General features: G+C 40.4%; 2 protein-coding genes across 4 annotated transcripts in view; both read right to left on the minus strand.

The window, feature by feature from the left end:
• Positions 1 to 3,627: 3,627 nt before the first annotated feature.
• LOC121656454 (CD209 antigen-like protein E) lies at positions 3,628 to 4,919 on the minus strand (the record flags this gene model as incomplete). The annotated part of the gene is made up of 4 exons (XM_042011446.1): positions 3,628 to 3,808; positions 3,891 to 4,015; positions 4,129 to 4,280; positions 4,838 to 4,919. Coding segments are annotated over 4 exons (540 nt in total), but the record flags the coding sequence as incomplete, so codon positions are not given.
• Positions 4,920 to 13,785: 8,866 nt separating this feature from the next.
• LOC121656583 overlaps positions 13,786 to 14,992 on the minus strand; it is a 43,276-nt gene continuing 42,069 nt past the window's right edge. For all 3 annotated transcript variants that reach the window (XM_042011651.1, XM_042011652.1, XM_042011650.1), the window contains exon 44: positions 13,786 to 14,374. In XM_042011651.1, the coding sequence (XP_041867585.1) occupies positions 14,197 to 14,374 (178 nt within the window). In that variant the 3' untranslated portion in view covers positions 13,786 to 14,196. The remainder of the gene's footprint in view (positions 14,375 to 14,992) is intronic.

A 14,992-nucleotide genomic window follows, 5' to 3' on the forward strand; every position in this document is an offset into this window, starting at 1 on the left:
CACGTTTTCCACAAACATAACAGTAATTTTTAGAGGGGGTAGATTTTTTTTTGTCCTTTAGTTTGTAGCCTTCATCAGAGTTTTGTTCATGAGCAGATCTCCTGAATTGTTGTGAGGATGCAGCCTCCTCTGGCTGAAGTGTCTCTTCAGAAGAATCCAACTCTGTAAACTGTGAACTGTCCTTATAAGTGTTGAAGGAAAATTTGCTCGGCCCAGGTTCTTCGTTTTCATCATCGGTACTGGATTCCTCGCGGTATGAAACTCTCATGCCCTTAGCCTAAAAACACAAGATAGACATAGATGCATTCATTTATATACACAAGAAGGAAACTGTGCTGCTTTCTTGTTAGCATCCCATAACAAGAGCTGAGGAACGATTTCAAGTGTAAAACTAGAGTTTGACATTGTCCTTTCTTCAAGATTTCAGAGGGACATAATTTTCATGTCTGTCTAATAGATGTGGAATTCCTTGTCGGGATCTGTCTAAAAATAACATCATTCAACTACTTAAGTTTTGTCTTTGACACAGAGAACATCAGGAAAACCATCCAACCATGCAGTTGCTATGGATGACATCGCCATGGCCTCCACTACACTGTGAGGAATCTTGGGAGTTCATGTGTCCTTTAACCTCTAGAGAACCAACGTCCCCAGTACTAAGGGCAGTGTGTCAACATCTGGTTTCATGAAGTGTAACGTCATGTGTGTTATGTAAATGTAGAGGTGTGGTATCCACTGAAAGTACATAAAAGCACAATTAAACCATTTCTATTACCACCAAATAAGATATTTAAAGGCGCACTGCAGAACTTTTGCACATTTTCTCACTCATGCACCCTTATCGACGGTTAAAGGCCCATCTATGCTGAACGCAGTAGACGGATACGCAGACGGAGGGGTATCCGTCGCTTGTGTGAAAGAAATTTAGCTGCATATGGTAATCACTCATATATACTAGTAATAATCACATGTATATTCAGTTTTCTTTATTAATTTAATATTGTTAATCCATTCACTTTTACATTTTCATATTGTGTGTTCTCATTCTACAGAATACTGAAGTTACAGTTTTCATTGTGTATGTGTGTGTGTGTGTGTGTGTGTGTGTGAGGTCAGAACTCTGATATGACAGAGTTGAGGCTGGTTTTCCACCTGCTAGATAGAAATAGTTGTTTGGGATATCAGCTTGTTGTGGTATGTGGGCTTTGTCTGAAAACTGGAAGCTGGCGTCACTAATTCTTCTGTTACTCATTTATTATTTTGTTGTTTGACCTTCAGCTGGGGACCAGCTGAATAAAACTGTTTCTCTCTGATGAATCATCAGAGTCTCTGCTGATTTCATGCGAGTCGGGACGACCACTCTCTTACTTCTTCTGTAAATAAACCTTATATACTTTTACTCATTCCAGACTCTTAATTTGTTAATAAACATGATTTTCCTGTTATTGTTGCTCTGTAGGAGCAGACAGACACTCACCCATCTATACCAACCCATGTCCATCATTAATGTCTCTTCACGAACAATAAAGGAGACAGAAAACTGTTAGAAAACAGTTTGTGTCCTGACCGACACTCAGTGTTCAGCATCAAACCACCGACCTGCTCCCAAGTGGATTGTGGATCCTCCCCTACAGATCACAAGAAGGTGAGTCTGGTTTAAACCTTTCACCTGAATTATTTAGGAAGTTTAGGAACAGAAAGGTAAATTATAAATATTGTTATTTTATTTAAGAGCACCGTTCATCTTTAATACACCTTCATGTTTATGTTTATGTCTGTAGTGTTTCACTGTAGAGATAAACCTCATGTTGTCCCCTCAGATTTTCTTAGTTTGGTTTACAGAAAAGCATCAGGACTCACCATTAACGTGTCCTCGCTCCTCTTTAGTCTTCATGTTTCACAGCTTTGTGTTGAATAAAGTTCCTGTTGTATTTAGAGGATGAGGAGGAGACTTCATCAAGTCTAGTTCTTCATGTTATTTCAGATTAAACTGGTGATTTATGGTCTTTAATTCTGAGGTCACTGATGATGAGTTGGTTTGTTTTGATTCAGTTTAAATAACGTTTGATTTAATTTGCATGTGTTTAGAACAATCAGTGTCTTCCTCTCATTTCTTTTAGTATTTTGTTGGGTTTTTTTTGTACTTAAATATATTTTTATCCATATAACGCATGAAAATATTTATAACATAAAGGGAATAAAAGCAAAACATAATTTTATATGATACAAAACAAGAAATCACACAAATTTCTCCATTTTACCTTCTTGCAAATCAACTACAGGATTTAGTCAAATTGATCCACAACCACAATTACCCCTGACACTGAGCCAGGGGTAACGTCACCTACCCCACTGTCAATGCAGAAACATCTGTTACAGACTTTTCCCTCAGTTGATAATAAATCAAACATCTGTAAACTCATTACTCTCTCAACGACTCCGACAACCTGGTGGAAAAAAAACCAAATCACTACATCATGACTAGCATTGAAGAAGTTTGATCCACTTAAAACCTACAATACAAACCTTTTACTTTTCTACTAAATTTAATTTATTAGTAAATGATCATTTTATACCATTTCACACACGTGTTTAGAGGAAACAGTTTAATATCAATAAATTAAATTTAGAAGAAAGAAATAGAAATTTATTTCCAGCTTGAATTGCACAACAACACTCCCAACAGCCAAGTGTGAAAATAACCTGGATCTTTTCCCCCAACCCTAAATTCTGGAAACAGCTCTGTCAGCCTGCCATCTCCATGACAACCAACACCATCTTACAGCCTATACAGTACAAAGTTATTCACTGAACTTGCATCAATGAAAGCAGAATGTTAAAATGGGACTGAATAACACAAATATGTGTTCACAGTGCACTTTAGACTCTGCACCATCCTGAGCTGCTCAGCATCAGGACCACTCTGTCTTCTTCTTATCGTCCAGTTACACACCCCATTCCAGTAAAAATAAATGATTTATTATTTCTCTACCTGTTGTTAAGACAAGAGTCCTCCAGAAGTGGAAACCAAGGAACTCCTGTTATATCACGTTACTTTTAGACCACATTTAAATGGGAAAGAAAAAATAATGCTCATCACAAACACATGAAATCTGATTGGCCTAAAAAATGTTGTTAGGTTTTATTTTCATGTGTTTAAAATAATCATGAAACAAACATGAGCCGCGTTCTTCTAGTTAATTTTATTTTGTCTCGTTTCTGCATTTTTCTGTTCATGTTTTTTGTTTTTTATATGTCTAAAAAAAGAAAACAAACTTTTAGTTTCAGTAACAACAAATGCTGCAGCAGGAAATAAATCTCACTTTTCTGAAACGTCTCACAAAACTAATAAATCATTTTCTTAAATGTACACAAATATTATTATAGAAAAAAGCAGAGAACAAACATTTTATGGTTAAAAATAGTTTCATATATTTCACTGTTGATCCTGCTGTTGTAATAATAAGAAAATAAAGAAGACAAAGAATGAAATGAGAGTATTTTATGTTTGTTTCAACATGTCTGGAAGGAAAATTAAATGTTTAGATTTATAAAAACAGCATCGCTGCAGCTTCTGGATCCTGAACTGAGATTGTTTTACAAGCTGAAACTTTAACCTCTTACAGATTAAATTCTTCTAGTTGCTGCTGCTTTCTCACAAAGACTTTTCTGAGGGTCATTGCAGACTCGATCAAACCAACACTTCAGATCAGCAGCTCCTCCTTTCTCCCCCATCCTCACACAGTCCTCTCCATCAGGATATTTTCCATTATAGTTATCCGGCTGATTGATGTGCCAAAACTGCAAACTAAGAGATGAAGAACAGAAAGAACAGGTTCAATAAAGTGACTTTGATGCTGGAAATGGACCAAAATGTTGTCAGAACAAACCGTGTGTCCAGAGACGATCCGTCCACCCACAACCATCTTCCTTCTTCCTCTGAGTCTGTCAGTCCGATCCAGAACTTGTCCTCAGCTTCCTCCATTTTCTCTCTCAGTCTTGCCTCCAGGAATTCCTGAACAGGAAAGTTGATGAAAATGATTCTGTGAGATTTTTTGTGCTGAGATGAAGAAACACGAGGATGAGATGAAATAAGTGAGAAGATGAAGCTGCAGCAGTGTTTCATACCTGCTCCTCCCTGCTGTCTATCTTCACCAGGTCTCCTCCTTTAAGTTTACATCCATCTCTGCTGTTGTTCCAGGAGGATTTAGTGGTGGTGAAATAATAACACTTTTCTCCATGAAGCTCCCAGCCTGCTTCACACTTCAGACGTGTCTCATCTTTAAACAGATAACAGCAAAGACTTGAGTGAGTCAGGTGGAAGAAATCTCTGTTCATGTTTGTGTGATTTGGAGGCAGCAGGAGGCGTCTTCTGTCCTGCAGTTACAATCTAACTTCCTGAAACTGTCCGTCCATCAATGTTCCTTTAATCATCATCACAGGAAACACATGGTAGAAAAACTACATCCAGAACTCACTGAGGTTTAGTCCAGGTGGTGGACACGTAGAAGGAAGAGGACATGCTGGAGGTGGTGGAGATGTCTGATCTAAACCTCCTGGTTTTACTTCTGTTTTTAAAAGACGGTAAAAAAAAAAGTTAAAACTTCAGTATTTTTTCTTTCAGAACCTCAATAGAAAAACATTTTCTGAGATATTGAGCAGAAACATGAGAAATGACAGAAAACAGACCAACATCAGTCGTCTGGTGAATGAAAGTGAAGGAGGTTGTAAATAATCCAGATTTAATCCTCAAAGAGTCACAAGTTAAAGTGATGTGACACTGAATGAGACTTTTAGACTGAACCTTGTGGACAGTTTCTAACCTCGACAGTCTCACCTGAGAGATTTTTCCTCAGAGCTTCATTCTCCTCTTTCAGGGTTTGGAGGGTTTGATTGTGTGGAATCAAAGAAAAACAAATCAGAGGTTAGTTTTCTGAATTTTTACTTGAACCTATTTTCATAAGTTTTCTATCAACACATGATTTGTAAGAAAGTACAAAATTTCTTCTTAATGCCAATGAAATAACCTCATGAACCTTCTCTCATACCTGTGATATGTAAGTTTAAAACTCAGCCTTGACTTTAATATTTATTGAGAAGACTAAATTGTGGGTAACAAATAAAGCAAACACCCTGGGACTGTGTTAGCACCAGTTAACAAGCTGGGACAGAAAGAAAACAGATTTTTCCCACAGAATGAAAAACATTTACCTCAAGTTTCCATTTACTTAGAAATAAGATCATTTCAACAAAATGAGCTTTTATAAAAGACTACATTGTGTTTCTGTTTAAAACAAACAATGAAAAACATCATTTGACAGTTTGTGTTTATTGTGAGACGTGGCTGCATAGTGATAAAATATCCTGTTTTACTTTAGTCTACCGTTGCATATTTATGTGGCTCTATTGTTTTTATGTTCTTTTACTCAAGCAGATTGTTTTAATAATTCATTTATTTATACTTTATACCTGTTGCTCTTATTGTCTCTTGTTGTTTGGTTTACTTGATCTTTGCTTTTACTTTTTAACTTTAACACCGGTGTTTTCCTCATGGGGATCCTCCATGCCGGGAGCTGCATGCTCAGCCCACAGGGTCGATGCCACCCAGTGGAGCCATCACCCCACTGGGTGGATGGGGGGTCTTTTACTGGTGTGGAACCTGGTCTGCCCTGATCGGCTGGTTCCTGTGGTCATGGGCAGGATGGCTCCCAGTGTGAACGCATCCCAGAGATTCAGTTTGTTTACAGCAGCATCAAGCCAGATGTTTATTTCCATTTATATTTTTAAATTTATTTTTAGTTAAAGAGACAGAAGTCAGAGGTTAGCGGGAGTACATGCATGTTTTGTGTGTGTGTGTGTGTGTGTGTGTGTGTGTGTGTGTGTGTGTGTGTGTGTGTGTGACACAGATGGATTATGGTCAGGTGTGTGCTTTTAAAATTGTAAGGTTATATACTCGGGTGTGTAAAGACTTGTTTTTAATGTTTTATGTAAAACACTTTGTGCTACTTTTGGTATGAAAAGTGCTCTATTATTAGAATTTTACTGGATTTGACTGTTTTTCAGTTCTCCACACAGTGGCAGCATCCTGACAGTCTTTAATTATTTAAGCAGGAATCAGCAACTCCAGACCTCCTGGACCAGCTCCTGCAGGTTTTAGATGTTTCCCTGCTGCAACACACCCGACTCTAATAAATGGATCATCAATACGTTTGTGCAGAACTCCACAAAATCAGCTGTGTTGCAGCAAAAAAGCATCTAAAACCTGCAGGACACCGGCCCTAAAGCTGTGGAGTAGTTGATTCCTGTTTTAGATGTTTCCCTGCTGCAACACACCTGATATGAAGTCTTTCATTGTGGGTCAGCTGCCTGCAAAGGTTTAATGTTGAAGATTTTACAGTGAAAATAACTCATTACTAAATATTAAACTCTTAAAATCAAGATGCTGCTTTATGAAGGAAGCACTTCACTGTGAGGATCAAAAGATTCGACTCTGACTTGATTCTTTTAGGCCCTGAACCAAAATCTTCTGCACTGTTTAAACATGTGGAGAATATGAACAAACTCTGAGACTTAAAACAATCTAAATTTATTTTAGCTTCTCTTTAATTAACCAGTCACATCTAAAGAACATGCTCACCTTTAAGTTGTTCATATTCAGACTTGATGACGTTTCTCTTGGTTCCCTCGTTGTTAAATACTGAGTTTACAAGGAGGCAAGGCAGAAAAATACAAAGTCAGCAACATTTTCTGTTTATCAAAGATTTTCAGAATTTTATTTTATTCATCAGAAGCTTTGAAAAAAATAAAACTATTTGATTACTTTTTTCTTCACCTAATTTCTATCACTTCCTACTTATTAAGGCAGTGTGTATTAATAAACTCACTAGTGAATCCGAGAGTGATGATGGCAGCGACCAGAAGAAGGCTGAGAACCAGCAGCGCCGCTCGCTCTGAGGTCACATGACGCTTCCTGTTTGACCCGACCTGTTGCTGGCTGCAGTTAGCGCAGACTGACGTGTAAAAGAAGACATTAATAGATCTAGTCCTCAACGTGATACTACAGAGCAGAGCTTCAGTTCAGTCCTACGAGGACCTGCAGGTTTTTGTTGTTTCCCTGCTCCACTATAATGAAATGTAAACATTAAATCATTCATTGCTGCACAAAGTCTTTATTTTAGCTCATACAATAGTAATTGTTTTTTACATTAGCAAACTTTCTGCCTCCAAAATGTGTTAAATGATCTTGATAATGTCATTCAAACCAGCTCTGAAATTTGTTTGATTTTGGAGGTGATTCCAAGTTTTATGAAGCAAATTCTTTGCAAAAGATAAATGTTCAACCAGCAAAGAGATCGTCACACCTACAAGAAGAAGAAATGAGATTTTACACCTTGTCATTATTTTTTCTTCTAGAAATAAACTTCCTCGTTTTAATTACTTTTATTAAAGCATTTCAAAAGAGCAACGGATATAAAGAGATAATAAATTAATAATTGAGCCTGCTTTTCATTTAAATGTAAAAAGTTTAGTTTTATCATTGTTTGAATACATAGAACCAAATTGTTACTTTAATATTTAGTATTTCTGGTTCTTCAGTCCTCAGGCAGAAAATCCTGAATGGCTGAATAATTCTGATCATTACTGAGGAATTAAAGTAAAAACATCAGCTTCATCTTCCTGTTTCTGCTGCTGGTCACCAACCTGGTAGCTCTGATCTCTGCGTCTTGATTTCAGAGTACGTGGTGTCATCCGATGATAGAAACGGATCTGAAACTTTGAACATCCACAGATAAAACTTAGATTTTGCCACTAAAAATCTCTTCAGACAGACAGACAGCTAGGCTGGCTCACCATTGGTCTTTGGTCTTTTGAACAGAACATCAGCGTACGTTACATCAGCTTCAGGCATTTTTCTGCTGTGTGATCATCAGTGAGTCTGAAAGGGAACTACAGCTCAGAGTTCACTGTTGGTCTTAAAATAAAGACGACTAAAACAAGGCTTCCTGATAACAGGGGAAGGGCGTATTGCATTCGCTTGTGGTGGTGTTATGAATTTAAATAAAAGAAAAAATAAAGGCTAAAGGAGCTAACAGCACTCCATGAAAGTAGCACAAATGAACCAGCTTCTTCTGGATGGGACCCACCATGAATGGTAAACACAAAGTGGGACAGTCCTGATCATGGAGGACAGTTCCATCCAACTATCGGCCGATACCCTGCTTCTGTACCACATGGAAGCTCCTGTCAGACATAGTGGATAAGATGAGTAGACACAAGGGTCAATGCGTGATCAGGGCTCAGAAAGTAACACCAGAGGAGCAAAAACACCAGCTGCTGGTTAACAGAGCTGCTCCACAACACTGAGATCAGAAAAACTGAGTTCTTCACCTCTGTAGTTGGCTAACTGGCTATTTATCTCAAAATCATTCATTTCATATGTCGAGTAGCACATATATTTTACCTTTATTTAACCAAGTAGTCACACTGAGATTAAAATCTCTTTTAAAGACCTGGCCAAGATCAACTATATAAAAAATCTACTATATAAAACACGTATGAGATTATGTCATGATGACTGCATGGAAGGAAAACGCTGCTTTACCAAAGTCTGCTAGGAGGAGGACAGATGGGGGATTGAATCAAAGTCAAGATTTGATGCAGTCTGTTGGTTTTCCTTAACTAGGCTAATATTTATTATGGACTGGCTCAAATGAAAACTGACTGGAAGACACTTTCCTTGAAATGGTTGTATGTAAAATGCCCTGAGAGTGAATTTGTACTATACAAATAAAGCTGAACTGAAATGAAGTATCTTATTCTCAGCATTTCATAATTAGACTAAATTTACGTAGATTAAGATAATTCTGGGATACAGCTTAACCAGACTGCAATTTGCTAAGAGTAGTGATTTTTAGACTCCATGTATAGACAGGCTGATGTAAAGCACACTGAGGTTTTACCATATAAGGTGCTTAGGGTCTTAGATGCCCTGAAGACTGGACTTAGCACAACACCATGTGTGTAAACATATGTGTGTTTTCACAGGATTGGTCACTTTAGGACTAAGGAATGTCTTTATCTGAAACGTATATAAGGATGCCTTACACATGTTTTCAGGGGGATTCTCAAAACTGGCCAGATACCTCACAGAGATGCACATCTATTTAAGATGTCACTTTTTGTAATAAACCATCATTTCAGGTCATGCTGGAGGTGGTGGACATGTCTGATCTATGGTTTATTGGTGTAATCTGGAGTAATTCTCCCTGTGAACGGAGTTAATTGCTGTATAACCAAACTGTCATGGCGGATTTAGTCCAGCAGGTGTCACTGTTGGTACTTTTATTAAACTCACCAGTTAAATTCTTATTAATCAGGAAGAGATTTGCTATAAATATGACTTTAAATGATATTGTTAATTTGTGTTTCTACTCAACTCTACTTGTGTTTGCAGATATTAATGTAAACAGAAAATATGTCACTCCAGTCAGTTAATAAACATGATTAGTACCACAGGAAGTCATTGAGTCTGGAAATCCTCAAACTGTTAAACAGTACATGAAGGATTTTGGTCTTTGTGATGCTTGGCGCTCTCACCATCCCACACTAAGAGAATACACCTTCTTCTCTTCAGTTCACCATTCCTATTCTAGATTAGATTATTTCTTAACTAGCAGCTCGTTGACCCTGACAAGAAAAAAAACACTTTCAAGGAATTCTATAAATCACAACTAAACACAACAGATGAGAATATTGACCAATTTCTTAGTAACATCAATCTTCCAAAATTAAAACATGAAAATAAAATGGTCTTGGATTCCTCCCTCTCAGTTGGTGAACTCCATGAAACCCTCCAGCATATGCTCAACAATAAAGTCCTATATCCAGATGGTCCAGGTCCAGATGGTTATCCAGCAGAATCCTACAAAGAATTCTGGACACTGCTGGCACCCACTTTCTACAATATGATATTAGAAATAAAGGAAATAAAGGAAAAACAAAAAATACCTTAAAATATGAACCTAGCTAATATTACACTACTATTAAAACCAGGAAAAGACCCGACACTTCCACCCAGATCCTAAAATAATCAGCAAAGCTCTGTCCAGAAAGATAGAAAAAATAACCCCTCTAATGATACATCCTGACCAAACAGGCTTTTTCAAAGGTAGACATTCCTCTACTAACAAGCACAGATTAATTAACATACTAGATTACTCTATCTAACATAATTTGGAATCTACAGTCATTTCCTTAGACGCAGATAAAGTATTTGACCGAGTAAACTGGACATTTTTATTTGCAACATTAAACAAATCTGGGTTTGGGTCATCTTTCATAGACTGGTTAAAAACATTATATAACAACCCAAATGCATGTGTGAAGACCAGTGATCAAAGTTCTCCAAGCTTCTGTTTGCAGAGAGGCACCAGGCAGGGCAGCTTGCTTTCTCCATCACTCTTTGCTATTTTCATTGAACCCCCAGCTGCTGCCATAGGGTAAAATAAAGAGATTAAAGGAATCCATGTCAAAAATATAGAACATAAGCTAAGTATTTATGCTGATGATGTATTACTATTCTCTCTTCCCTCAGCCGCCACCTTACCATGGTGGAGGAGTTTGCGTGTCCTGATGATCCTAGTGGCTATGTTGTCGGGGGCTTTATGCCCCTGGTATGGTCACCCATGACAAACAGGTATCTAGGAGAGTGACTGTCACGGGTGGCAGCATGGCCCCGATAAAGGCTGCCACCGCCACCGTGGGTTCTTTTCGGAACAGGGGGAGCAGAGTTAAAAGCCACACTAAAAAGGGTAAAAAGTTTACTAAACAGTTTATTCAATTAAGAAAAGAATGTGAATCATCATCTAGTCTTGGCCCTTCAGGTGTTCTGTACTGTCGTAGTATGCAGCTTCTGGCAGCGTTCCGAGCGGGATCTTGCTGACACTTCCTGTGTCCGCGTGCCTCTTCTCCATAGTAGGGCCTAGCTCACCAATGACCTGTAAAGAAGAGGGAACACACACGGCAGTCCTCTGTTTCACTTGGGAATACCTCCACCCCTTTCGGCCTGCCCTACAACCGGCATCTCACTTCAAGCCATGATCATTGACAGGAAGATGTACTCGCGCTTTTCCAGAGTTCCTTTAGGCTCTGGATGCTATATGGCTGTTTTGGTTGACACGCCTCTGCAGCATCGCGTGGACATCTGGGACAGTCCCCCTGGACTGGCAGACTGGGGTGGTGGTCCCCCTCTTCAAAAAGGGGGATCACACTCCTCAGCTTCCCCGGTAAGGTCTATTCAGGGGTGCTTGAGGGGAGGGTCCGTCAGATAGTCGAACCTCGGATTGAGGAGGAGCAGTGTGGTTTTCGTCCCGGTCGTGGAACACGTGGACCAGCTCTACACCCTCTTTGGGGTCTTTGAGGGGGCATGGGAGTTTGCCCAACCAGTCTACATGTTTTGTGGATTTGGAGAAGGCATTCGACCGTGTCGCCCGGGGACTCTTGTGGGGGGTACTCCGGGAGTATGGAGTGCCAGACCCGCTTGTACGAGCTGTCCAGTCCCTGTATGACCGGTGTCAGAGCTCGGTCCACATTGCCAGCAGTAAATCAGAATCGTTTCCAGTGCGGGTTGGACTCTGCCAAGGCTGCCTTTTGTCACCGATTCTGTTCATAACTTTTATGGACAGAATTTCTAGGCACAGCCGAGGTGTCAAGGGGATCCGGTTCAGTGGCCTCAGGATTGGGTCTCTGCTCTTTGCGGATGACGTGGTTCTGTTGGCTTCATCGGGCCGTGATATTCAGCTCACTGGAGCGATTTGCACCTGAGTGTGAAGCGGCTGGGATAAGAATCAGCACCTCCAAGTCCGAGACCATGGTCCTCAGCCGGAAAAGGGTGGAGTGTTCTCTTCGGGTCTGTGATAGGGTCCTGCCCCAAGTGGAGGAGTTTACGTATCTTGGGGTCTTGTTCACGAGTGAGGGAAGGATGGAGCGGGAGATCGACAGGCGGATCGGTGCGGGGTCTGCAGTGATGCGGACTCTGCATCGGTCTGTCGTGGTGAGATAGGGTGAGAAGCTTGGTGGTCCGGGAGGGGCTCAGAGTAGAGCCACTGCTCCTCCACATCGAGAGGAGCCAGATGAGGTGGCTCGGGCATCTGGTTAGGATGCCTCCTGGACGCCTCCCTGGTGAGGCGTTCCGGGCACGTCCCACCGGAAAGAGGCCCCGGGGCAGACCCAGGACAAGCTGGACGGACTACATCTCTCGGCTGGCCTGGGAACGCCTCAGGATCCCTCCGGATGAGCTGGTGAATGTGGCCAGGGAGAGGGAAGTCTGGGTTTCCCTGCTTAGGCAGCTGCCCGCGCAACCCAACTCCGGATAAGCAGATGGATGGATGGATGGATGGATAGCTGCACCACAAGTAGGCAGTGTACAGAGGAGTGCTATAAGCTTTAAACAACACAATTTTAACTTTATAAGAGCACATGCTAAATTTACGTGCCAGCATACCAGCATCATCACAAAGGTCATTCCTGATGACATGGCCTAGGTTTTTCACTTTACCCACATTTAATTCATTTTCTCCCAGAAAAACAGAGAGAAGACTCTGGTCCACCATCCGTCAACTCAGGAGGGGGAAGCAGTGCTCTGTCAACACAGTGGGGATAGGGGGGCTGCTGACCTCGACAAGGGACGTTGTGGGCCCGTAGCGGGAATACTTCAAAGATCTTCTCAATCCCACCAACACGTCTTCTGATGAGGAAGCAGAATTTGCTAAATTTACGTGCCAGCATACATCATCACAAAGGTCATTCCTGATGACATGGCCTAGTTTTTTCCACTTTATCCACATTTAATTCATTTTCTCCCAGAAAAACAGAGGGAAAACTCTCTTCCTGTCCTCTTTTGTCCTCAGTGTTAAATATTAACCATAACCTGAACAAATTCTGTGGAGCTGCTGCAGGAGACATGACAAATAAGTCATCAGCATACAAAAGATGGTTAATAAGTCTCTCTCCTACCACACGACCAGTTTTAAAGTTTCCAAAGATTGAAAAAAATTTTTTTCAAAGATTGAAGACTTTTTTTCAATGTACACAAAAGTTCGATTTTACTCAAATATTGCTCACAAATCTGTCTCAATCCATTAGAGAGCACTTCTCTGCTGAGATGATCCATCCACCTCATCTGTGGCATATCAAGACTGGTCAGACGGCACTAAAACCAAATTTAGTGAGTAATAACTTTGCTGTTTATTTATCAATGCAGGCAAAAAATTCATTTATTCCACAAATTAATCTCTTTGTATAAATTTCGACATCACTATTAAAAAGTAGGAATGAAACAAGCTCATTTACTGGGAATCAGTAAAAACCAAATCTTGCAGCATGGCACACTCTAGTTCTTATATAGGAACGAATGCCACAATCTTCCTAACGAGTACTTAACCTGATGCCCCTCTCTTTTCCTTTATTTCTTTTTATTAAGTTATTTTTTACTATATTAACAATTTTTAACTATTTGCTTTTTCAGGCATTAAGGGGTTAAGAATAAATTTGTAGAAATAGTTGGTAAATGAGGCCCAATGATCCCGGCCAGAGCAGCAGATCAACAACAAAATGGTGGAAAAAGAAAAAATTAAGGTGCTGACAAGATTTAAAGTTCAGGCCTCAACCTGGTTGAAACTGAGCTAATTTAACGATTTTTCAGCTGTTTTCCTGGACTTCTATCTAAATGTGACGTAACCAGTTTTTTTTATGTTTGACAGGTTGATATTAAGAAATGACAAAAGCTACTTTTCAGTATTTTTATTTATAAAAAATAAAAAGCACCAATTCAACTTGGTAAAAAGACAGAAAAGAGAAATGCAGTTTAAATGAGTGTAAAACTTTCTCAGTTTCTCGAAACTAGTCAGCTCTATTTAACCATTTATTTATTTAATCTAAATAGAGACTAACCTAATGAACACTGAACTTGTTGGGACACAGTGGCTGATTTATACGTCCAGTGTGGTGTTTTCATCTGGAAAATGGAGGTCCGGCATTTCTCGCTAATGAAACTGAGCGTTATGAAGTCATTTCTGTTTATGTTTTACACATCTTTAAACGCAGCTGAAGGCACAAACTAAAAACGGTGTCCAGAAACAACTGAGGAAATGAGTGTAGTCTTTATCAGGCGTTGGTGGAGGCTGAACGTCAGTCCGGTCACATTTCGCCTCCATCCTCCTCCTGCAGCTCTCGGACAGCGAGGAATCGTATGATCATGGCCTCCATGGTGGCGTCATCCAGCGGGGTGGGGGAGAACCACAGAGGGCTGCTGGGATTGCAGCGGCGATCCGGACGAAGGTAGAAGAAGCTGCTGCACCGGTTCACCAGCTCCGAGCTGCACGAAGGACAGACAACGTTAAACCTGAGAGGATCTTTCTGTTAATGTGGAGTCATCATGTAGCTGCTTTCAGATTCTGGTGGCCATCAGTTCAGAGTTGGACCCGACCCCTAATGGTGGCCTTTCTATGTGGAGTTTGCATGTTCCCCCCCGTGTATGCGTGGGTTCTACCCGGGTACTCCGGCTTCATCCCACCGTCTAAAGACATGCATGTCAGGTTATTTGGTGACTAAATTCTCCAGAGGAGTGAGTGTGATGTGAGGGGCTGTCTCGCTCTTTGTTGGCCCTGCGATGGACTGGCGACCTGTCCAGGTTAACCTGCCTATCATCTGCTAGATGCTGGGACAGACTCCAGCTTCCCCGCGACCCTGAACTGGACGGTACAGAAAATGGATGAATGAGTCTGCACCTAATTTGCATCATCATCGTTTTGTGCAGGTGTTTCTACCGTTTTCTCTCTTTCGTCTCCTTCTTTTTACTCTACCGCTTCCTTTGTTCCCCGTCAGCTCCAGCATTCATAAACAACACGACACAGCAGCCAGACATCAGCCACTGTAATTCTGTTTTTAGATTAGGAAAATCTATCTGTGCACTTCTAGTTATATGTTCCAATTA

This window comes from Melanotaenia boesemani, chromosome 17, assembly GCF_017639745.1.
Source record: "Melanotaenia boesemani isolate fMelBoe1 chromosome 17, fMelBoe1.pri, whole genome shotgun sequence".
Classification (NCBI taxonomy): Eukaryota; Metazoa; Chordata; class Actinopteri; order Atheriniformes; family Melanotaeniidae; genus Melanotaenia; species Melanotaenia boesemani.